The sequence below is a fragment of the Olea europaea genome, chromosome 7, assembly GCF_002742605.1.
Source record: "Olea europaea var. sylvestris chromosome 7, O_europaea_v1, whole genome shotgun sequence".
NCBI lineage: Eukaryota > Viridiplantae > Streptophyta > Magnoliopsida > Lamiales > Oleaceae > Olea > Olea europaea.
Genome location: NC_036243.1, coordinates 25,534,014 through 25,560,259, shown reverse-complemented (window position 1 = coordinate 25,560,259; position 26,246 = coordinate 25,534,014). Strand labels below are relative to the sequence as shown.

The window sequence follows — 26,246 nt, the reverse complement described above, 5'->3', positions numbered from 1 at the left end:
CAATTTCCATTTCCACCTTTTCGAATAGAATATACCTTAAAACTCTAATGATTAATAAGCATTGATATTTCTCTCAATGTGATAACATAATCCCAATATAACCAACTCCAAATCATGTTTTAATAATGCCTCTTCAACAATCTATCATATAATTCATAGTTCATCATTTTACTTCAGAACACTTTATAAACCTTAACATAATCCATTATCATAAATCATTATTGTGAATCAAGCATTCATCATCTTTGAATATAAGAGCAAATATTTCCTCAGAGTTTTCCAATGGCAAAACTTTTGACATTTCTATATCCATACAAAATTTGTTCTTTCTTCCTATAAAGAGAAAATAATAACATTTAATCCATGAAAATCTATACTCTTACTCCTTAAATAGGTCGTTGATCTATCATCAATGCATAATCCTTCTTATATATCGCATAAAGACCTTTAATTAAGATAATGTAACCTAAAGATACTATTTCACAATGAGTAAAGTCTATATTTGATGATCATCTTAAACTTTAAAAATATCCAAATCCAACATGTCCTACTTATATTCCTTAACAAATATATTTTGATGAAAATGGAATACTTTGTTCGCGATCCATACAATTGAAAATAGCCCAAAAATTATATCACTGAAATTTCAATAAATTCATTTTAACTTCAAAATTTAACTCAACACTTCCAAATTGTATGGAATGTAACACAATAATCCAACGAATGGCCTCAACAAAATCAATTAACTTAATAACCCAAATTTATCATCACATTATTTTGCTAGAGGACAACCATTATATTCATTTACATGCTATTCACCATATCATGTTATGATCATGTAACCTTGGCATTTATCGTCATATCGTATGACCTAAAATATTTAATTATGTCAATTTTCCTTAATATCACAAGATAATAACCTTCACATTTATCACGTAAACATTTAACACATCAATATACCGCATGTTAATTTCCCAATCTCAATAATTCTCAACTCTACCATTCTCTAATTTTATTTTATTTTTCACATAACATACTTAAATGCACATATCCATTTAATTCTATTTTTAAAGCAACAAATCACCTCATAATGGGTGATCATTTTGAAGTTCACCTCATAATGGGTGATCATTTTGAAGTTCATCCCTATTATTCTCACATTCCTTGTAATCAAACCACTCATAAATAATCAAAATAATTGGAATTATTATTAATTTCCTCAAGACTAAAATACACAACAACACATTGTCGTCTATCAATCAACAAATCATCATTTTATCTTCCACAATTTCTTGTCATATAGCATAAATATACACCATTATAATTTCTATTATCATCCCATATAAATGGCCACAAATCACAACAAAATTTTGATGACACTAAAGACCATTTGGATTCGAAAATAATTAAAATTCCTCACTGGTTATCACTAATCACACATTAGATCATTTCCCTCTATTTATCGTGCAAGCTATAACTAAAAATTTTCCTATGTACACATAAAAAAAATCATGTAGTTCTACAAATAAATTGATAATTAAGTGGTTGTAACATCTGTAACTTCAAATGCCCCTCAAAATCATCACAATCTGTTCAAATCTTACTAGGTTACATACACACATAATTCCAACCCAACAACTAATAGCATTTTCAACCATAATATCATTGCAACTACCATACTTACATACTAGTCTTTCCTATATCTGTTAAAATATATTTTTATCATTTTTGGTTCTATGCATTTGAGCTAGAGAGCCCGTGATTTCTATCACCACGACATGTGATCATATCCACTGAACATGCATGAACCATAAAAATTTTCAAAACCATGCTCTGATACCACTTTGACACGATCCGTCCTGAGTCACCCTAGTGGACTCGAAACGTGACGTGCACCGATGATAGATGCTGACTAGATGTCAAATCTATCACCAAGGCGGACTATGAGTTATTTAAAAAAAATGCAACAAAATCAAATGTTTATATAAAATATAATGTGATGGGCCCAAAATATTTACTTCGTGCTTCATCAAAATGAGTTATAACACTCAACATATCGTGTGGCTCTCATTCTGAAATCATTAGGCTCTTTTAGTTAAAAAGAATCAATTTCCACTTGTACGAAAAATTGTGGGAAAATATATGAGTTGATAATTCAGTGAGTGGAGCAATTCAAAAATAATTATACTTTTTCAATTTTACATTTCTATAAAAAATAGAGTTCATATCATTTAAAATTCACAAAATAACATCATGTAATTATAACCAAAAGTGAAATATTCACATAAGGTCATAAAATATCATCTCAAAATCATGATATAGAAATCAGCTGATAACCATGCTATAATCTCATCACATCAAACGTAAAGAAAATTCCACCAAAAATGTACCCTCTGACTGAAATATATAATCCGCCCCTCGAGCTAAGAACTTTCACCATGGGCCTTTGGCTCCTCCGTAAACGAAAGTCAGTCTCAAAGGCCTCTCATAATCAATTCTAAAACACGGTCAAGGCCACTCTGTGAACTATATGTACACGATCAAGACCAATATTAGGTTAAGACTCTCCGTATAGAATAGAACACGGCCAAAGCCTCTCTGTGAACTAGAAGAAGTATATAATCATGGATACTTTTCTGGCCGATCTCAATATTACATGTCTCATATATCAAACAAATCTCAATATCACATATCTTATATAGCAAGTCACAAACGTGCCATAAATAATCTTTGAGATTCCACATGTATCATACTAAAAGAGATTTCCATAATAATCATGTAATTCGAACACATAATTGCACATACTTTGATAATATACTTAATTCGTAAATATTTTAAAAATATTTTTATTTTTCCACTCACAGTACTATGTTCGCAAAATGAACCCGGTTGGTAAGCTGTTCTGATATCAGTATCATCGCCTGAAATACGATATAATTTTTAAATAATTTCAATAATTAAATAGGCGATACCCAAACTTAATCATTTTACGTTTGGGCGATTTCTAAAGTGTCTTTAATCACTAAAACTAGTTTTTCTTTTATCTTACTCAATTTCATAGTTTATTATGCTTAAACCCTTCAATAAAATTGAATTTAGTCTAACAATATAACAACTATAAAATCAAACATAATTTAACAATAAGTAACTTTTTACTTACCTTTCAAAATTAAGGAATTCAAGCCTAATAATGTAGACCACTTAATTCCTAACACTTTGACAAAAAATTTCTATTTTTTTCTTCTTCTTCTTCTTCCCCACTTTTTTTCCCTTTCTCTTTTCTCTCTTCTCTCTCTCTTTTTCTCTTTCTTTCTACCTCGGCTTCTGTTGTGTGTATTAGTGTGTGTTTGTGTGTGTAATTGGATAGGTTTTCAACTTGGGTGGATTGATATAAATCAATCCACCGCCTCATTATTTTTTTTCGTTTTTAGTTCCTTTTGTTTTTTTGTTTTTGTTTTTTTTTTTGACTTTTCTTTAATTAAACTAATGTATTACAATTCAAGAATAATAGGCAAATATTGTTTGCACAGGCAAGTCTTACTTGATTTACATATATAAATTACGAGTAGTGCTACTGCAGTAGTCATTATATGTAACATAGTATATCATTATTAAAAGTTATTCATTTTTTAAATTATTAAAATTATACCTATGATGACTATGAATAGCATTATTGATAAATTAGTATCCTATTTCTTGAATTTGTAAATTAATTAATGCATGATTGATGATCATACCAGAGTTTATGGTTTGCTTATGATGGCTTCTTGTGTAAAATTCTATGCATTGAAAATGTACATTTATACATGCTTATATATTATAAATGTTTTATCTGTGTAGAATTATAGGTGTGTGTTTCAGCAACATTATTTTGAAAGAATGTATTTTGTAATAGTAGATTGATAAAGAGTGCGTGGTTAAAAAATGGGTAGAAGTTTTGAATTTGCATGTAATATTATTTTATTAAAAAATATGTAATTGAAATGATGTCAAATCACTGTTTAAAAATGTATATATATATATATATATATATATATTTTTTTTTTTTGAAAGAATGTGGCTCAAACAAGGCATAAGTATGTCTTCATTCTTAATGAAACATACAAAATACATAGTAATTGGGTATGGGGGGAAAAATTAAGGTGATGAAAATTTGAAGAATTTAGCAAAAGAAACTATACTGACCCTCATTTCCAGCCTTAATCTGCAGCAAACACCTGGTATGAAAATCTGAAGCACATTTCCCTGCGAAATCAAGCGGCCACGAGACGAGACCAATTAAAATGCATAAAGCCCACAACTTCCAGCTCAAACTCGCACTAATGCCAAGAACATTTTCGGTCGCTGTCATGGCTGCCTGAGACATCAGAAAAAGAACAAATGCCACCCAAAACCAACGATTCTGATGAAGTCTCTCAAAAATATTATTCTTTTCAGGCTCTCTAGCGATGATTTTGTTGAATAATTGGCAGAGAAATAAGCTGTTGCAAATCATGGATTTGATGGCGTCTGCACTTATTCCTAGGACAGCACTTCCTTTGAGTAGAAGAATCGAACATATGGCAGTTTGATAAGAGACTTGTATTGCTATATTTCTCCACGTGGCATTGGTAATAAGACGTCCAGATGTTCTGATCGGAGGCATTTTCATCAGGTTTTCGGCCGGCGGCATGGTCAGCAGTGCCAAGCCTCCAAGAAGTGCAACAACCAAGTTCAACCAGAACAACTCCATTGCTGTCATGGGGGCATCCCCCAAAAATATAGTTGCAATGGAGTTAACCAATGAGCTCGAAATGATGTTTACGAGCTGGAATTGGATGAATTTTCGTATATTCTCGTAGGTACGTCTCCCACTCTTGATCCCATTGACCAGAAATGTGAAATCTGCATTCCAAATAATGAGATCCGAGCACTCCTTGGCCATTTCCGAGCTCCGAATCCCCATTGTCAGCCCTATATCAGCTTCTTTTAGTGCTGGAGCATCATTTGTTTGCAGCCCCAACACTGCTACCACTTCACCTTTTTCTTTCAAGAAATTCAGTAAAGTAACCTTATCCTGCGGGGTACAGCTTCCCAGAATGCGAATCGTACCCACCTTTTGCATTCTCTCTTCATTCGTTAAGTTCCTAAATTCGTCACCCGTTAGAGCATTCGATTCGGGAATATGCAGCTGACAATTGTTGATGGTAGTTCTAAGTACATCAACACGATCTAAAGCAGTAAAAATAGTCGTAACTCCTCCTCCATCCAAAGTCGAGACTGCATTTTTATATCATCCTTTTGTTTGTTTCTTAGGCCTGTTATTCCTATGAAGATCAAGTTATTTGCTTCAAGTGACATATCATCAGACCCATCTGTGGGTTTGCAAGCATATGCAAATACTGTAATGTAAGTATTATGCCCTAGGTCCAATCAATTTTGGATATAAATACTTTTGATATATATTTAATGCAATTTAATGACAGATCTATTATTTAATTAATAGACAATTAAATAAATAATAGAGTCCGTAGATTCAAATCTTCGTAATTTGTTAATCACAAAGAATTGTGATTGTGAGATACAAATTACATCTGATTGAATTTTAAATCATCCATGGTCGTAAGTAATAACGAGATATGGATATCGTTATTACGGATAGACCATCACGTGTGGCATTTCTTACTTATGAAGTGAGTAGCTAATCTCACAAGTTAAAGTGTGGTGACACTTAAATGAACACGTAGATGTTTTGTTATAGAACAAAATATTGGAGACCCACCGAGAGATTCCACATGGATAACTATCTGAGTGTCAGTGGCTAATCTCTAACGTTCGGTAGTGGAATTGGTCCTTTGACTTGAGGTCGTCATGGTACCTCATATGAGGACAGTCATACTTTGGCTTTGTTGGATGTTTCTCTGCAAAGGGTCACTAATACGATATCGTTCGGGGACGTCAAAAATCATATGAAGGTTGTGAGTGACCAATAAAGGATTCGTCACTCTTAGATAGTAGAAGATTATGATCTGTGTTTCATTCAATTAAGTCGATGATGAAATCCTTGGCCAAGGTGTACTCATAAGTCGAAAAGAAGTTTTCGACTTATATTGACTTAATAGTGGAGTGAAAGATATGATCGATAATCGAGATTGACACACTTCCATATCTCGTAATTGATCGGATCATATTGACGAAGAGATTATAGTTTCATGGTAAACGAACGAGTTTGATTTTGTCATACCACATGACATTTTCCGTCACATGTATTGCCTTGACACATTGCTAGATGTTAATTTGGGACGGCGAGTGTGAATTGACGATAAATTAAAAGGGTGTTTTAATTTATCAATTTTGATTAGATCAAAATAATATTTCACGTTATTAGACATCATGATCGGGAATTTGATGGGTCACACACAAAAGAAAATTGAAAGATTGCAATTTGTCAATTAATTAATTTAACAATCGTTGGATAAATTAATTAATTGGGTTGATTATTTATAGGCTCGAATTAATAAATTAGATTAATTAATTCACGGACCGAATTTAATTATATGGATTAATTAAATATTGGACCGGACCGAGCCAGGCCCATTTGGGTTTATATAAATACATGGCTAGGATTTTCAATCTATATGATTTTTCTCATGATTATTCTTGCTAGCACAAGAGGAGAAAACTCTGGTAGCTGCAATCTTGTTCTCTGTGCGGATCACCGTTGGAGGCTAGAATATTAGACAGCTGTGGGTGGCGAATCAAGATTGCTAGAATGAAAAGAAAAGCAACGTTGGAGGCTAGAATATTAGACAGCTGTGGGTGGCGAATCAAGATTGCTAGAATGAAAAGAAAAGCAAAAGGTTTGTAGAATTCTTCAAAGATACAATCTTTATCACGATTTTTTATCTAAACACAAAGGGATCTTCGGTGGGAATTGAAATAATTTTAATTTTTCGCTGCGCATATATAAGAAGATTCCCAACAGTGGTATCAGAGCCTCCTTTGTGTTTGCTAGAAATTGACTTGCGTGTTTATACAATCAAAAGTTGATTGTTGTTCCTTTTATGTTTCTAGCAATTGAAGAAAAATATGATTTTCTTAATTTTCTGAAATCTGGTTCTAAAAACATAATTAAAAAAATATATGGTTTGGATCTAAAAATCGGGCTGCTACCGGCGGGTGAAGCAGCAGCAGCAGTTTGTTCGCTGCTGTTGCTACTACGCCGCAACGCTTGCACTATCTTGGTCGGCGCTGTTTTGTCAGCGCCGGCCGCTTCTCGACTTGGTAGCCAACGGTGCCACCACCAAAGGAGAAAAGAGGGCGAATTTTAGGGTTTTTCTTCTGTAATTGGGTAATTGTTGGGGAGGGGGGCTCACACTGAAATTTTGAAATTTCGAGCCCTTGTGTGCAATTTTAACTCGAGTCAATGTGTAGTTTATTAAATAAAGGACCTTCTTGCAATTTGAGAACTTGATGGGGCCTTTTAATAAATTTTAATTGGGTCTAATTGCGAATTTCAAAATGGTTTTGAATTTCAATTTCAAAATTGTTTTAAAATTATATTCTAAATGGGTTTTGACCTATTCTTTTAATTTTGACATAAATTAAAATCTTATTTAGAAATTGACGACATTTTATATTTTCGTCAAAATTGGATTTTAACTTAAATATTAAATTTTGACCCCAATTGAATTTTATTTTATTTAGGAGTGTTATCCTAGTTTAAAATATTGATTCAATTTAAATTAGAGTTGGACTCTAATTTATGACTTAATTAAAATTCGTTTTAATTAATTTTTCACCCGAAGATATTTTAGAAATTAGAATTGGATTCTAATTTGACGTTTAATTAAAATTTGATTTTAATTAAATTGTTTTGCCCTAAACTTTTCTTTAGATTAGAATTAGACTCTAATTTGGCGTTTGATTAAAATTTAATTTTAATTAAACGGGTTGGCCCTAAAAATCTTAGATTTAGAGTTGGACTCTAATTCTGCAATTTAATTAAAATTTGATTTTAATTAAATTCAACCGCCTTAAGTTATGAAATTAGAGTTGGACTCTAATTTAATATTTAATTAAAATTTGATTTTAATTAAATAATCCCGCCTTATAATTGTGGAATTTGAGTTGGACTCCAATTCGATATTTAATTAAAATTTGATTTAAATTAAATATGCCCGCTAATTAAATAATTGACCAATATGATTAATTAATTATTTAATTGTCTCGATCCATTTGTCTGAAAGAGTTTAGACGATCTTAATTGCTAGAAACTTGAAACATGCTTGCATATAATATTAGATATTATATAAGAATACATTTATGTGATAAATGCATTAGTAGTGGATGATTTGGACTTGACCATATGGATGTGTTGAATGGTTGATTTTTATTCTTATTGTTTTGTGGGCCTGCGAGCCCATTATTATTATTATTATTATGAGCCTGCGAGCTCTTAATCATTTTGGACCTGTGAGTTCGTTAATATTATTGTTGCTATGGGCCTGCGAGTCCAATTTCATTTAGGTCTGCGTGCCAATTAGTATAGAATACATGTTGCAATTGGACTAATTGAAGAAACAAGAAGAGGAGAAGATCATGGAGATGTCGCATTGATACTGATCAGTGTAATACCCCCTAGGAATTGACCAACTAGTTTTCCTTATGACTCGAAAAGACTAGATAGTAAAGTCCATAATCGTCCACACTATATATATATATATATATATTTATTTATTTGCATGGTAGATGTATAATAAAATCTATATATATATTATTGTTTTGATGATACTTTTGAATGCAAAATCCCTTCACAATATTAGTATCTTTCTTTTGGTCATTGACCTTCTTAAAACAATTCTTAATGAAGTACCCAGTTTTTCCACAATAAAAGCACTTCTAGTTATTTGCCTTTCCTTTAAGAGGTTTCTCGTCTTTTCCTTTGGTGTTACTCCATTTTTTTTTTGACAAAATTTTTATCCTTGCTATAATTTGAATGACTATAGTTGCTCACACCTTTAGCATGTGTTCTTTGTTTTGGTGACACACCCTCCACATTATACACTTCTTTGTATTCAGATTTAAATTCCAGTTCTCTATTCAGAAGAGAACTGTGAATTATTTCAACAGTAAGGTCACTCCTATCATATTCCAGAGTATTTCTTATATCTTTGTATTTATCTCCTAAAGCATTAAGTAGACCAACTACCTTTTGCTCATCTGATATTTTCTCATCACAGTTTATTAAGTCTTAAGTGATCCTATTAAATCTGTCCATATTATCTTCTGTATCAAGATTAGGATCAAACTTAAAATTGAAAAACTGTCTCCAAAGAAAACATTTATTTGGTAAGGATTTAGTGAGGTATATTTTTCTAAGGCTGTCCACAATTCTATAGCTATTTTAGTTTCTCCTACTTTCCTAATCACGGAGTTAGATAGGTGCAGAAACATAGTGCTCCAGACCAGTTCATCTTGTTCCGTTTTCCTATTCTCAGACAAACCTTCTTGCCAAGATTCATCAATTGCCTTATCACATTTTAATTGCAGCATAAGTGCCTTAATCTTTTGACGCCAGAGACTAAAGTCTTCCTTGCCATCTCATATTTGAACATCTACTTTAGAGTTCATGGTGTGCAGTAGTGTGAACGAAAATGTATGTATACACAGATATATGAAATATCCAACAATATATCACAAAGATGTAATAAGAATCAATTATTCAACACACAGTATTTATTTGTACAAAAAAATATATACAAGATTGCCAGGGACACTAAAACTCAGGATCAGATTGCACTTACACACAGTAAGCTACCAGAAAGCATAAATGCAGTACATATACCTTCAGGTAGATCTGCCTCAGTCACTCAATATTTCAGCCCCTTTGAGAATAAACAAATTTGAGTGTCAGTATAGTCAGCAATGTATATAACAGTATATGTACAGTGAAGATGTTTTTGAAAATCTCAATTCCTCATATTAACAAAATATGTAATAACACAGATTTTAATAAAAACAAGGTTTCTTGAATCGAAGCCCTAGTCCCCTCAGATTCTAGGGTTCTCACAGGGACCCCTAGACAAAGGTAGATTTAGGGGAGATTCAATGAAACCCTAACCTTTAAAATCGGTTACCCCCAAAAATTTCAAAAATGCAATTAAATTTTTCAAAAACAATACTCAGTAAAAAACCAAAGGACCCAACCAATATTACAAGAACCACTTTGAAATTTTAAAGAATCGAAGGCTGAAAATAGTAGATTGACACAAATCTGAGTGTTCGAACCCAAAACGCAAAAAAAAAAAACGCAACACAAATCCGATTTTCTAAACGCTCTAATACCACTGTTATGCTTAGAAAATCATTTGCGCAATGTCACGTAAATCGAACACACAAATAGAAAATAATAAGATGAAGAAACACAAGATTTTTTGGCCCAAAGGCTCCGAGGTTCGGTGACCCAATCCAATGCCTACATCCCCGTTGAGCATCCGTTAGGAATAAGCTTAAATCCACTATGAACATCTCCAAATAGGCAAAACAATTTACAAGAACACACGGTTCCAGATTTCTCAAAACACCAGATGATCTTTTCACATCATAGTGAACTCATACAAGAGTTCATCTAAATTTCTATTTCTCTCAACAAAATCACACAAGATCTAAGAGGAAATAATCGAAGGCAGAGGAGATGAAAAATAAGAATTTCGAAGCTGCTCGAAAAACCATTTGAAACCCTAATGGCCCTTCACGTTCCTTTTATGTGAGAATGACAAATTTTGGTCATCCAACGGTCCATCACTTGCCACGAGTCTCGAATCTGGAAGAAGTGCCATTTTATAACAAAAACGCATTTCTGTTTTTCAGTTCAAAAATCGACTTCAACATTCTAGAGATTTCTTCATACTGGATCATCAATTGGGCCACCAAGTTTGGGCCACACAGATTATAGTCCGTTTGAATCAGCTGGGCCTCACACAAAGTTCAGCAAACCAATCTTTACATGAAGCATGACATTTTTGGTTGTGAATTGATGTGTGATAATACTTTGACTATATTTCACCATTTTGGCTTCTTTTCTCATCTAATTGACCCCTAGCGCTCTTAAATCTTTTCGTGAGGTTTGACACAACTTTTGAGTGTATGCACTTTTGTTCTCAAATTTTAAATCTCTTACAATTGAGTCATTTCCATCGTTTTTCTCCAATTCTGTTGTTTGAGTCGATTTGTACCTAACAAGCACAACACACTTATAATTAAGCCATAATTCATCTATAAATATATTACTATTTAAAAGCCTAAATAAGTGTACAAAATACATTTATCAAATAGTAGTAAGAAATGCTACAATATTTACTGGAGTTCAACTTTCGTGCCTTAAAGTAGAAGCAAATTCATTGAATTCCAGCATCATCTTCTATTGTCCATCTAGTGCTGGTGCGATGCCAACGAGATAATAGACTCCGAGGGTGGTGGTTTCTTTAGCAGTTGGGTGTTGGCAGATGGGTGGGGAGAATTTGATTGTGAAAGATGAATTTTTTCTAAGTTCTTTTTTCTTTTTATATGTTAATATGTATTCAATTTCTTATTGAAATTTATTTATCCTTTACTCCATTTATAATTTTTCCTTACTTATTTTTGTTCTACTTATTATTATTATTTATTTATTTAAAGAGAAGGACAAATACATCATTTAATGGTCAAAATGGAGGGAATGATAAATTTTGTGTTTAGAATTATAAACAACATTTCTTTTCCACCGAGAGTAATCAATTTGAAGAAAGAAAAATAAATACACAAGAACACTAAAAATTTATAGAGGTTCTTCTCAATGTGAGATTTCGTTCTCTCCTGTTACTCAATTATTCACTATGATGAAAAAGATTTACAAAAGAAAATCGTACTCCTATTTTCTCTAACCTCTACTTTTCTCTTTTTCACGATAATGATAAAGCCTAACATCAACTTCCTATTTATAAGATAAATTATGGAATAATCGATTTTCACAAGGACTCCAATTTCTTAATAGAATTTTACAAGAATACAAAATTTTAAATAGTTCTTAGATTATATTTTGGTCCAAGACACCCCTGGGTGTGGGGGGGGGGGGGCTCCGACTCCCAATTGATCTCACCATGGAAGTTGATCCGTGATCAACTCCAAGAAATGACAATAGTTAGGATCAGTAATTATTATGCTACACAACTTAATTTGCTACATAATAGAAATGTTGAAAATGAAGTATACTAAAAATGATTGAGGGTAGATTTATTACATTTAGGAGATTTATTATATTTTATGTAATTCAGAATTTTAATCAACTTTTTAACAACACATTTCATCAATTTTTATAAAAAATCTACTAAAAATATAATTTTAACCAAACCAAACAGGAACTTAATGCCAAAAATAATTAATTTCACAAACTATGAATACTCCTCTCCCCTTTTCAATCTAGCGTAATAGCGTTCACACCTTAGCCCTCGCCAAAACGTAGTGACAAGAAAAGACTCGGCAATTTCTTGCTCATTTCTTCTGGGTTTCTCTATTAGATATTCTAATTCAATCTTTACAATTATTTTAAAACAAAAACATCGCATAATGCTGAATATAAATATATAGAGTTCAATTCGATGTGATGAACCATTTTCAAATGCTATTTTTTAATCTCTCGCTTGTTGATTCATCCATATTTTCCTAATTCAGGAAGTGTGCACGTCATTTTTCGACTTCATATCTCTTCCATTATTAGGGTTCGATTGTTATCTTACATAATGACGTAGATGAAACATGAAAAATCGTAAAACAAATCAATCTGAAATAAATCTCCATGCCATCATTCAATATATCAAAACAATCCCAACTATACTAATTTTTATTACAGAATACTTACATTTTAGTTCTATCCTAGTCCACATCCCTTCTTGATTTTATTTAAACGTAATGAGATTTTTATTCTTATGGCACTAATGAGACACGTGGAGATGAACGTACGTAAAGTAGGCTTTCTTCTTCCTTAACGCGTAGATGAAACTGCCAATCAATGAAAAAATCAGCACTTTTTCACCAATCACATAATTGTTCTCTGTCCTTTTATATATTCTTTTAATAGACCAAAGGTATCACAACATAAAATTTAGGAAAAATTGCAGAAGCAGTTCTTAATTTTTTCATTTTTTTGTAGACTTTATCCTAACTTTGATTTTGTGCCAACGAAGATTCCTAACCTTTCATAAATATGCACCCGAAGTCCATCTGGACAGAAACCGTCCAAAACACCGTTTGTTGATCGAAAAAAATAAGGAATCAACATCCAATAAAAACATCCAAAAATATCATCCAAAAACACCATTTAAAAAGGTATTAACATCTAATAAAATCGTCACGACAGCAGATAGTTCAAGAAATTTTTCTGGTTAACTGAATTTGTTTTGGACGATTTTCATTCAGATGGACCTTAAGTGCATATTTATGAAGGTTAGAGACTTTCGTTGGCACAAAATGAAAGTTATGATAAAATCTACAAAAAATGAAAAGGTTAGGGATCGTTGTCGCAATTTTCCCTAAAATTTTTTATCCGCGTTTGGAATGTGTGTACTTTCACATTGGCAGTCACCTATTGACTTGACATGGAAAGAAATTTTTGCACTAGTTAGGTCTCATCAAACGAGTCAATTAATTCTCTAACCAAACATTTAATATTTTGACACGTATTAAACCGACACTAGTAAAATGGACTCTCGATTATATATATAGAAATCTAGGCATTTGGAACCCGTACTCTACTTCCCGAGTCTCCAAAGTAGGTATTCATACGCACGGGGTGTGTATTAGGGTACAAAATTCGGCACCAATGAACAAAGATATAAATAGAAAGGTATTAAAGATTACACAAATTACACTTTGGAAATAATTTAATTATAAATAAATAGAAACGGTTAGCGTATAAATGAATAATATTTGTGAATTACTTGAAATGTGAAGTTTGATCCTTCAAAAATTTTGCCCAATGGAGTCTGAATAATAAAAACAAGTTATAAATTGGAAAAGAATTTGTCCGTAGTACTCATGATTTTCTTTTAATGAACGTCTCCAATTCACAATTAATTAAATTGTTTAAACAAGAAAAAGTAAGTTTTATCAATTTGTAAGTTATTCCATCTGCGGGTTGGTGGAATGGAATCGTGCAAACGTCTAAAAATGGGCCAAAATAAAACTCAAAGAGGACAAACCGCGTACAAACTCTTATGCACAAACCGCGTACAAAAGGAAAAATTACCAATTTGGAAACGTGAAAGAGAAGCTAGGTATCAAATATGCAGTCCATGAACAAATTTATTTATTTTTTTATTTTTTTTCAAATTTTTTTTTTTGAAGTGCAAAATTTATCCTTAAAAAATCTATGTCAAACATGTTGGTGCTACCAAAAATCGCACTTGTTATTCACCGAGCTTGATGTACTTGATGATTTAGATTGACCATAAGTGAGATCTTCCAATACCTGAAACAAAGGTCTCAAGGTGTGTCCTCGTCATTCCTCTGATTCTTAAGTCAGAGAGAGAATTTATAAGTGAAACTATGAATTGAAAATAATGAAAAACGTACTTGAATAATGAGTCTCAATCATATATTTAATTATTTATAGATGTTGGCGGTAGAGTTGTAGAATGATTTAACCACCTGCAATCCTTATCTTTATTGTGTTAAAGTGTTTGTGTTATATTCAAAGTGTTCTATTCGAGTTTGGATTGGATTGTGATAAGTCAATAATAAAGATAAGGATTCTTAAAAGTTATAGTCGAAGTAGGATTTACATTTTCTAGAAGGTAGGGAGGAGACACTATATCAAGCGACATATGGCATGACCTCGACGTGGGCCCGACCTCAAAAGTGTGGGAATTACGAAGGAACAAGTTCGGGCCTTTTTTGTGCCATTACAGGCCCCCATGCATCCATGTCGCAGCTTAAGGCGCATGGTCGAGCTGCGAGCTGAGATGCAAAGAGGTGCAATAGCCTGAAGCCGTCCTTCATCCCTGGTGGTTTGACATGTGTCAGTCATGCGTTGGGTTGACAGGGCTCGACCTTAGATGATTGCCACGTGTCATGATTCAAGGGCCAAGATTAGAGGACCGTTGACATTCCAAAGGCCACTATAAATACCCCCACTTTTTACTCTCAACTCTCAGTAAATCAAGCTCGAGTTCGGGGATAGTGGATTTGTGAGCGACCAAGTTCAAGCTCTTAAGTTAATTACTTATTTGAATAGTATAGTGTCGAGTAGCAGTAGCACTAAAGGGTCGAGTGATAGTGGTAGTAGCCAGCCCTCTAGGAGCTTGAACAATAGTAATAACCTCGAGAAACTAGGTACATCGTTTATTCCTATAGTCATACCTGTCAGTTCACACCTCAAGGGTGAGGTAGTACTGACCTATCCAAAGGAGCCCTCTAAGTATAAGAAACATGTGAATAATTAGGATTAGTAATAATTAGGCTACACAACTTAATTTGCTACATAATAGTACTGTTGAAAATGAAGTATACTAAAAAAGATTGAGGGCAGATTTATTACATTCAAAAAATGTTGACAAGCAAAGTGCAAATTTCCTCAAATTTATAATTATCTTGATTTTTTGTAGTTACATTACATAGTCATCATTTTAAAACCTTGTGTCATATACCCTTTAGTTCTTATTTGGTCTCACTTTTTCAAAACTCATTTTCAATTACATATTTTATGTAATTCACAATTTTAATTAACTTTTCAACAACAAAATTTATCAACTTTTATCAAAGGTTACTAAAAATATAATTTTAAAGAACCAAACAGGAACTTAATGCCAAAAATAATTAATTTCACAAACTATGAATACTCTTCTCTCTCCCTTTCTTATTTCATTTTTCAAACTAGTGTTCACACCTTAGCCCTCGCGAAAACGTAGTGACAAGAAATGACTCGGCAATTTCTTGCTCACTTTTTTGGGTTTCTCTATTAGGTATTCTAATTCAATCTTCACAATTATTGTAAAACAATAACATTGCATAATACTGAATATAAATATATAGAGTTCAATTCAATGTGATGAACCATTTTCGAATCCTATTTTTTAATCTTTTGCTTGTTGATTCATTCATACTTTTCTAATTCAAGAAGTGTGCACGTCATTTTTCGGCGTCATATCTCTTCCGTTATTAGAGTAAGATTGTTATCTTACATAATGACGTAGATGAAACATGAAAAGTCGTAAAACAAATCGATCTAGAATAAATCTCCACACAATCATTCAATATATCAAAACAATCCTGACTACACTTATTTTTAGTGCGGAATACTAAAATTGTGTTTCTATAGTAGTCCACATCCCTTCTTCATTATATCTAAATGAAATGAGATTTTTATTTTTATGGCACCAATGAGAGATGTAGAGATGAACATACGTCAAGAACGCTTTCTTCTTCCTTAACGCGTAAATGGAACTGTCCATCAATGACAAAATCACCAACCACGTAATTGTTCTCTGTACTTTTATATAATCTTTTAATAGATCAAGGTATCACATCATAAAATTTATTATTTGCTTTTAGAATGTGCATCTCTTTCTCATTGGCCGTCACCTGTTGAGGGATAGAAATTTTTGGACTAGTTTGGTCAATTAATTCTAGAAACGAAACATTTTATTTTGTGGTTACATTACATAGTCATCATTTTATAACCTTGCGTTATGTACCTTTTAGTTTTTGTTTGGTCTCAATTTTTTAAACTCATTTTCAATCACATATTTTCCGTAATTCACAATTTTAATTAATTGCTCAACCACACATTTCATCAACTTTTATCAAAATCTATTAAAAATATATTTTTAACCAAACCGAACAGGAATTTAATGCCAAAATTAATTAATTTCACAAACTATGCATACTCTTCTCTCTCCCTTTCTTATTTCATTTTTCAAACTAGTGTTCACACCTTAGCCCTTGCCGTAGTGACAAAAAAAGACTCGGCAATTTCTTGCTCACTTCTTTTGGGTTTTTCTATTAGATATTCTAATTCAATGTTCACAATTATTTTAAAACAATAACATTGCATAATGGTGAATATAAATAAATAGAGGAAATTTCATTAGATGTCAAAATTTGGCTTTGCATTACAAAAAATGTCACCATTTAAATTTTCAAGCAGGGGCCTGCAAATTATGAGTTTGCACAACAGGCCCCCGTCTCCAACATCAAATCTGCTGTTGAAAACCTGGACAACTATTTTTTATTTATTTATTTTTTTTGTTACAATGTGGTGGAGGCAGCGGCCCTCGCTGTTGCAGCAGTACATCAGCGGCGAGGATATAGCAGCAACGAGGGCCGCTACAATTTAGCAGTGGCAAGCGGCCCTCGTCACTGCTGTGGGCGGCAACTGCGAACGCCGCTGCCTCTGTGGCAGATGCGGCGCTCGTTGCTGCGCTTCGCGCCGCCGACGGTCATTGCCGCAGCCGCCTTTACCTCTTTTTTTTTTCCCCAAAATTTATAATCTTTTAAAATCAAAACATATTTTTAAAATTTAAAATAAGGGTAAGTTGGACATTTTCCACAAAAAGCGACATTTTTGATAAAATTAGGTGCACATGCAATTTTTTTATGCATTACCAAAAAAAGTAACTTTTTTATAATTCCTCATATAAATAAAGAGTCAAATTCAATGTGATGAACCATTTTCGAATGCTATTTTTTAATCTTTTGCTTGTTGATTCATCCGTACTTTTCTAATTCAAGAAGTGTGCACGTTGTTTTTCGGCTTTATATCTCTTCCGTTATTAGAGTAAGACATAATGACCTAGATAAAACATGAAAAGTGTTAAAACAAATCGATCTGGAATAATCTCCACAAAATCATTCAATATATCAAAACAATCCCAACTATACTTATTTCTTGTACTAACGCCCCTTAGCATCCTTTCTCCCCGCGAATACTAACATTGTATTTCTATCGTAGTCCACATCCCTTCTTCATTATTGTTGGGGATCCTAGGGGTTCAATCAACAAAAACATCAATCAACAAACAAGATTCAAGGCAAAAACAAGAAAATATAAAACCGGAAGAATACAACCCCTTTATATGGCCGAAATCTGTCCAGCTTCTTCTTCTTCCTTGCAGCAGCTTCTTCACCTCTTATGGCAGATTTTACAGGCTCAGGAACAGCCCCATGCTATGCAAATCGACTTCCAAAGAGAGATAGAAAGAACCGGCAAAGAACCCCTTGAAAACCACCAACCAAGAGACCACCTTAAGGAACCAACAAAAATGGAGGAAATTTTCTGTCGAGCCACCCCAGAAAATGACCAGCCTACCTCCTTTTAAAATAACCCCCACCCAACCGAAGACACTCCTTCTTACACAAAAACGTGGGGTAAGTAGTATGTTAGGTGAAAATTTGGTCAAAGCTTCTCCCACAAGATTAAATCTCAATCATTGATTTTCATCCAATGGTTCACAAAAAACTGAATAAAGTGGGTTAAGAGAACCATATTCTCATATTCTTCACCTTGGTTCTCATAACACTTTCTCTTGGTTGCGAATTTGCACATGGAAGAACTGTTCATCATCATCGCCCACCACCTGCAAGAAAAATAACCAGTGTCAATGTGTAATAAAGATAAGCACAATCTAAATTTACTTGCAGGTAGAATTTTTGTTCCCATATCAGAGGGATTCCTATCAGTGTGAATTTTAACAAGATTAACTTCATCTTGAGACAGTTTCTCACGTATAAAATGATACTTTACCTCAATATGTTTAGTTCTTTCATGATAAACAGGATTTTTACAAAGCAATAAAGCACTTTGACTATCAGTAAACATAACAGATGTATCGTGCATGAAGTTCAATTCTTTTAAAATTCCTTTTAACCAAGTACATTCTTTAACCGCCTTAGTTATGGCAACATATTCTGCCTCAATACTTGACAAAGTAACTAAAGGCTGCAGCTGTGACTTCCATGTTATACAATTGTCACCTAGTGTAAAAAAGTACTCTATGGTAGACTTTCTGCTATCCTTGTCACCAGCAAAATCAGAGTCTACATACCCCTTTAGAGTAAGTTTTTCAGATCTCTTTTCATACACTAGACCCAAATTTAATGTACCAACAATGTACCTTAACAACCATTTCAGACCTGCCCAATGAGGCTTTCCTGGGTTTGACATAAATCTGCTCAAAAAACTTATAGTATAGGCTAAGTCAGGCCTGATTGTTATCATAGAAAACATGACGGAACCTATAGCATTAGCGTAGGGTATGTTCCTCATTTCTCTAAATTCCTCCTCAGTCTTTGGAGATTGTGCACCAGAAAGATTCATATGAGCTGCTAAGGGAACGTTCACAGATTTTGATCCATTCATACCAAATTTGGTTATGACTTTGTTTAGATAGGCTTCTTGGTAAATGACTAGTCTATTTTCAGCCCTATCTCTCTTTATAACCATCCCCAAAATCTTCTTAGCACTCCCCAAATCTTTCATATCAAATTCTGATTTTAAAAGGTTCTTCATCTTAGTGATTTCAGTCTTACCTGAACTTGCTAGAAGCATGTCATCTACATACAGCAACAAGTAGACCTCACAGCCCTCCTTACTATCATTATAGTACAGGCATGCACCATATTCACTCCTTTTAAAACCTATCTTCAGTACATAGGTATCGAACCTTATGTACCACTTTCTAGGGCTTTGTTTAAGCCCATACAGAGATCTTTCTAATTTGCACACACAGTTAGTTTTACCTTTCACCTCAAAACCTTGAGGCTGACTCATGTAAATATCCTCTTCCAATTCCCCATGTAGGAAAGCAGTCTTGACATCTAGTTGTTCCAGTTTCCAGTTGTACTGAACAACCAATGCAAGAACCAGTCTGATTGTTTTGTACTTTATCACAGGAGAGAATATCTCATTGTAATCAACCCCCTCCTTTTGAGTGAAACCTTTCGCCACTAATCTGGCCTTATACCTAGGAGGATCACTAGGATTATTTCCTTCTTTCAATTTGTAAATCCACTTACATTGAACTATCCTATGATCCTTAGGTTTGTTAACTAACTTCCACGTTTTATTCTCCATTAGAGATTCCATTTCTTCCCGCATAGCTTTTAGCCAACTTTCAGAACATTTTCCATTAACAGCCTCTTCATAACTAGCAGGTTCTATCTATTCAAGGGCTTCACCTGAAACCAAGGCAAAATCAGTCAAGTTTAGGGATTCATATCTAGGATTTGGCCTGATTTGCCTCCTCTCCCGATCCCTAGTAAGCTGATAATCTTGATTAGGTGGCTAATCATTAAAATGTTCAACTTCAACTGGTTCAATGTTATCTTGAAGTTCAGTCACCTCTTCAGGTTCAGGTTCAGGTTCAATTTCAATTTCATTTTCATTTTCATGATGTATAGGGTCATTTTTGTCATTCCTAGGTGTAGGTGAATTTAGGCTAGTTAGCTTCACCTCAGTCTGAATACTCTTCTCAGTTTCAGATTTGTTAGATTCTTCGGTTTTCTGTTTTAGACATGGCATCTCAGATTCATTAAAGACTACATTCCTGCTGTTAATAATCTTAATGCCTTGGACCCCTAAAACCCATAACCTATAGCCCTTCACACCCTCGGGATACCCTAACATCACACACTCGACAGCCTTGGGCTCAAGTTTCCCTTTAGATTGATGTGCATATGCAGCACATCCAAACACCCTCAAGTGTTCCAGATTTGGAGGCTCTCCCGTCCACAACTCCTGTGGGGTCTTAAGCCCTATACTGCTGGACGGAGACCTATTAATCAGATAAGCTGCAGTACTTGCAGCTTTAGCCCAAAAACCTTTTGCAAGGCCAGAGCTAATCAACATACACCTAACTTTGTTCATTATGGTCCTGTTCATTCTTTCAGCGACCCCATTTTGTTCAGGTGTGTATTTAACAGTTCTGTGTCTTGTTATACCTTTCTGCTTACAGAAGTTGTCAAATTCGTTATTACAAAATTCAAGCCCATTATCAGTTCTTAACGTTTTAAGTTTCTTGTCTAACTGATTCTCATCAGACTTTAACCAAATCCTGAATTTTTCAAAAGTTTTCGACTTAGCCTTCAAAGGATAAATCCAAACCTTTCTTGAGTAATCATCCACTAAGGACAAGAAGTACTTGCTCCCACCAAATGTGGAGTGCTTCTCCGGGCCCCATAGATCAGCATGGACATAGTCCAATGGTCTGCTGGTCCTATGAGAGCTAGCTTCAAAGCTCACCTTATGAGACTTACCCAAAACACAAGTTTCACAGAATTCCATAGTTTCAATGTCATCTTTTCCAAGTAATTTCTGATTACTTAAAGATTTTAGACCTTTAAACCCAATGTGACCCATTCTGTTATGCCAAAGTTCAGTTTTATCTTTACTCACAGCAAGAAGGCTAGAATCAGATGGTATTTCAGTTCTACCCTCAAGATAGTACAACCCATTCCTCTTGGGCCCCTTCATAACTATAAGAGAACCCTTCATAATTTTCAAAATCTTGTTACCAAACTTGAAGGTATATCCCTCATCTTCCAGAGAACCTAAGGAAATGAGGTTCCTATTTAAATTTGAGACATATCTAACATTTCTAAGTTGCGTGACGGCCCCATCATATATCCTGATGGCTATGTCACCAACTCCAATCACATTTTGAGAATTATTATCTCCCATGTAGACCTTCCTAGGTTCAGTCTCCCTATAGTTATAAAACCAAGACCTATCAGGGCACATATGGAAAGTGCACCCTGTGTCAAGAATCCAATTTTTGTCAAATTCTTCTTCAGACACATTCATGACATGCAAACTATTAAATTCAGTAGCAATAGCAGCATTATCAACATCAGAATTGTTCAGGTCTTTTTGTTTCCTTTTCCAATCAAAGCAGTCTTTCTTGAAATGTCCTAACTTTCCACAGTGATAACATTTCTTACCGCTTTTATCTTTAGATTTGGATCTCATTTTAGATTTTCCTCTCCCCTTCTTGTTATGGAAGTTGAATTCTTTCTTTTCAGATCTTCCCCTAACAAATAGACTCTCTTCACGAGAATGAATTCTGTTCTCTCTTTTTAATTCAAGTTCTCTTGATTTTAAAGCATCAGAAACAATAGCTTGAGTGAGAGTGCCCCTACCATACTTTATGGCATTTTTCATTTCTCTGTAAGATTCAGGCAAAGAGTTTAGCAATATGACAGCTAAATCCTCATCATCAAATGTTTTATCAATATGAGCTAGACTCTTAACAATTATGCTAAAGTCACTCAAATTCCCCTCAACATCCTTCCCCGGATCCATCTTAAAACTAAACAACTTCTCCAACAGGTATATTTTGTTAGGTAAAGTTTTAGTTAAGAAAAGGGCATCTAAAGCAATCCACAAAGCTCTAACAGTTTTAGCACTATCAACTTGTCTCACAATATTGTCAGATAGATGCAAAATTATATAACTGTAAGCAATTTCATTCATGTTTTCAATTTCAGTTGTTTTAGCCTTTAACTCATCAGAAAATGTAGCGGGATCATCAAGAGCTTTAGCAACTCTCTGTTGGACCAAAATGGCCCTCATTTTCTGTTTCCATATTGAGTAATCCCCCTTTCCATCGAATTGCGATAATTCGACCCTCGAACCCATTATAGATTCTATAAAAGAGTGACCTGTACTCGTGGACACAACAAAAAAGGTTTTGAAAAATTCTTTTCCAGATGATCAATATAAAACTGAGTACCGAGTTTAAAAACAATTTTTAGACATGAAGCACAATAGTGAAATAATCCGTTCACGAAACACAGGTATATAAAGCAGGTAAATATGCTTCCAGATTACAAATTAATCATAAGAATTCAATCAACAGAATTCACAAATAAGCAACCAAGCAATAACCATGCATAAATCGGTAAGGATACCAAACCTAACCTAACGGAGAGTTTGGAATAATCTTACCAAACTACTGTTGACAAACAGTAAATATACCACCAAGTTTCTGAACCAAATTGCCGTAGACGTCAAGCTAAGGGCAAAATCGTCCAACTTTTTCTGTAAAATCTGAAACAGAAAACAAATGACATCAGTGCTTTCAGGACGTCAAAATAAGTAAACTGTCCGAAAAAAGCTCGTTGGAGGTCCGGCCACAAGCCGTCGCACGTGCCGCCACCGGAGCCACGCGCTGCCGCCGATCACGCGCCCCACCACAGAGTGCGCCTCCTCCTGCTGGTCATGGTTCCATGGTCCATTTCGCCGGAAAGTCAATAGGTTGGCCGGAAATCAAGTTTTTCAGATTCGGTTAGAAAGTGGTAATGGCGATTCCTTGCTGGTTTTTGATCGATTTTGGACTAATATCACTCCTCCTAGCTCTGATACCAGTTTGTTGGGGATCCTAGGAGTTCAATCAACAAAAACATCGATCAACAAACATGATTCAAGGCAAAAACAAGAAAATATAAAACCGGAAGAATACAACCCTTTTATATGGCCGAAATATGTCCAGCTTCTTCTTCTTCCTTGCAGCAGCTTCTTCACCTCTTATGGCAGATTTTACAAGCTCAGGAACAGCCCCATGCTATGCAAATCGCCTTCCAAAGAAAGATAGAAAGAACTGGCAAAGAAGCCCTTGAAAACCACCAACCAAGAGACCACCTTAAGGAACCAACAAAAATGGAGGAAATCATCACTTCTTAACCAACCACACAAATTGTTCTTTGTACTTTTATATATTCTTTTATATCACATCATAAAGTTATTATTGCTTCTAGAGTGCTTATCACTTTCACATTAACCGTCACTGACTTGACAAAGACAAATTTTTGCTCGCGTTTGGTCAATCCAACATCTAATTTTTTGACACGTACAAAACCGAGACTAGACACACGGGTGTGCATTAGAGTGCAAAATCAATTAAATTCACATCAATATCAATTAAAAGGGCACCAATGAACAAAGATATAAATAGAAAGGTATTAAGGATTACACTTTGGAAAGAATTTGATAATAAATAAATAGAAATGAATAACGTATAAGTGAATAATATTTGTGAATTACTTCAAATATAAAGTTTGATCCTTTATAAATTTTGTCAAACGGAGACTAAATAATAAAATCAAGTTATAAATTGGAAAGGAATTTGTCCGTATTACTCAAGATTTTCTTTTAATAAACTTCTCTGATTCACAATTAATAAATTATTTAAACAAGAAAAAGTAAGTTTTATCAATTTAGGAGTTTTTTTGTACCCAATTTTTTTTTTTTAAAATGCATTTTTCTCTATCTTCTTTTCAACTATACATTTTTCATTAATTTACTATTCAAAAATACATTTTTATAAAAATGACTCTTAAACACCTCCTTATAAATTAGGAAAAATTTCATAACTAAGAAATTAATTATGGCACATTTCAAAAACAAGAAAACAAGTTTCAAATTTCTAAAATCAGATTTTTATTAACAATTATTTATAATTTAATTAGTTAATTAATTATTTTATTAATTAAATATATTTAGGTTACAGATCTACACAATTTGGTCACAAATTAACAATATAATTAGTTACATATTATTTTTTTGGTCACAAATCAAAAATTTTATGTCACAAATTTTTTTACGATCACATTTCAAAAAATTTGTAAGTCATAGTTTGTTTATTGATCACAAATTTTAAAAATAATTAGTCACGGATTAATTTTTAGTCACGACTTATCATGTTATTGGTCACAACTTATTTTTCGGTCACAAACACAAATTTTATAAGTCACATAATATTTTTCGATCACGAATCAAAAATTTTATAGGTCACAGATTAATTTTTCGATCACAACTCAATAAATTATAAGTCACAAACACAAATTTTATAGGTCACATATTATTTTTCGATCATGAATCAAAAATTTTATAGGTCACAGATTAATTTTTCGGTCACAACTCAATAAATTATAAGTCACAAACACAAATTTTATAGGTCACATATTATTTTTCGATCACGAATAAAATTTTTTATAGGTCACAGTTTGTTCATCGGTCATAAATCAAAAAATTAATTAGTCACGGATTAATTTCTAGTCACAACTTATCAATTTATTAGTCACAACTTATTTTTCGATTACAAATAAAAAATTTTATAGGTCACATAAAATTTTTTATAGGTCACAAATTATTCATTAGTCAGAAAATCAAAACTTTTATTGGTCACAACTCATATATTCATTTCAAATTATTAGATTAATTGGTCACGATTAATTTTTGGTCACAGCTTATCAATTTATTGGCCACGACTTTTTTTCGATCAAAAATAAAAAATTTCATAGGTCACATATTATTTTTGGGTCACGAGTAAATTTTTTTTATAGATCACAGATTATTCATTGGTCACGGAATCAATTTTTATTGGTCACAGCTCATTTATTCATTGTAAATTATCAAATTAATTGGTCACGGTTAATTTCATAGGTCACAAACCACCAACCACCATTTCGGCCACTAGCTCATCGCCACCATCGTCGACATCATCACCACTACAACACCATCACCACCACCACTTCTCGACAATTGGTCACAAAACCCCAAATAGTTGATTACAAACACTTTCGTACCACACCACCAACCACCACCAACACACCATTGCCACAGTCGTGCTGCCAACCGCCACTGCCATCGCAAACACTACCACCACCACTATCACTGTCGCCTCAGTCATCATCAACCAAAAAACACCCTCAAAACCACCTTCACCACCAACCGAAAAACCACATATCCATAATCAAAACCAAAATAACTGGTTTTGAACCACAAAAGTAACCATAGATCCAAAACGACCTCCACCATCGCCTCAACCATCATCAACCAATAATCACTAATAGAGAACACACCTACCTAAGCAAACGAGAGAATGAAGAAATCACCCAATCACTCCCAAAAAAGTGTCTCCGTAGCCTCCAAAACGTCCTCCACCATCGCCTCAGCCATCATCAACCAATAATCACTAATAGAAAACACACCTACCTAAGCAAATGAGAGAATGAAGAAATCACCCAATCACTCCCAAAAACAGTGTCTCCGTAGCCTCGTTTATCGCCGAAAAATATACCTAAACCCTAACCACCACCACCTCGCTACCACAGCCAATGTCAGAACCATCATCGAGAAAGCAACGACATAGCGATCTGCGCGATCTGAATCACATCTACACCATGCTTACCCAGCACAGCAACGCGGCGATGTGCCTCATTACTTGCAGCGCCGT

At 33.8% G+C, this 26,246-nt stretch overlaps 1 protein-coding gene across 1 annotated transcript; it reads right to left on the bottom strand.

Annotated features, from left to right (window-relative positions):
* Positions 1-51: 51 nt before the first annotated feature.
* On the bottom strand, positions 52-14,932 carry LOC111398112 (calcium-transporting ATPase 12, plasma membrane-type-like). Its single transcript, XM_023025068.1, has 8 exons — positions 14,923-14,932; positions 14,486-14,560; positions 9,786-9,838; positions 9,306-9,510; positions 8,998-9,201; positions 4,186-5,259; positions 2,863-2,921; positions 52-141 (listed from the first exon to the last, which is right to left on the bottom strand). Exons 1-8 carry the CDS (start codon positions 14,930-14,932, stop codon positions 52-54), a joined length of 1,770 nt encoding a protein of 589 aa, XP_022880836.1.
* Between the last annotated feature and the right edge of the window lie 11,314 nt (positions 14,933-26,246).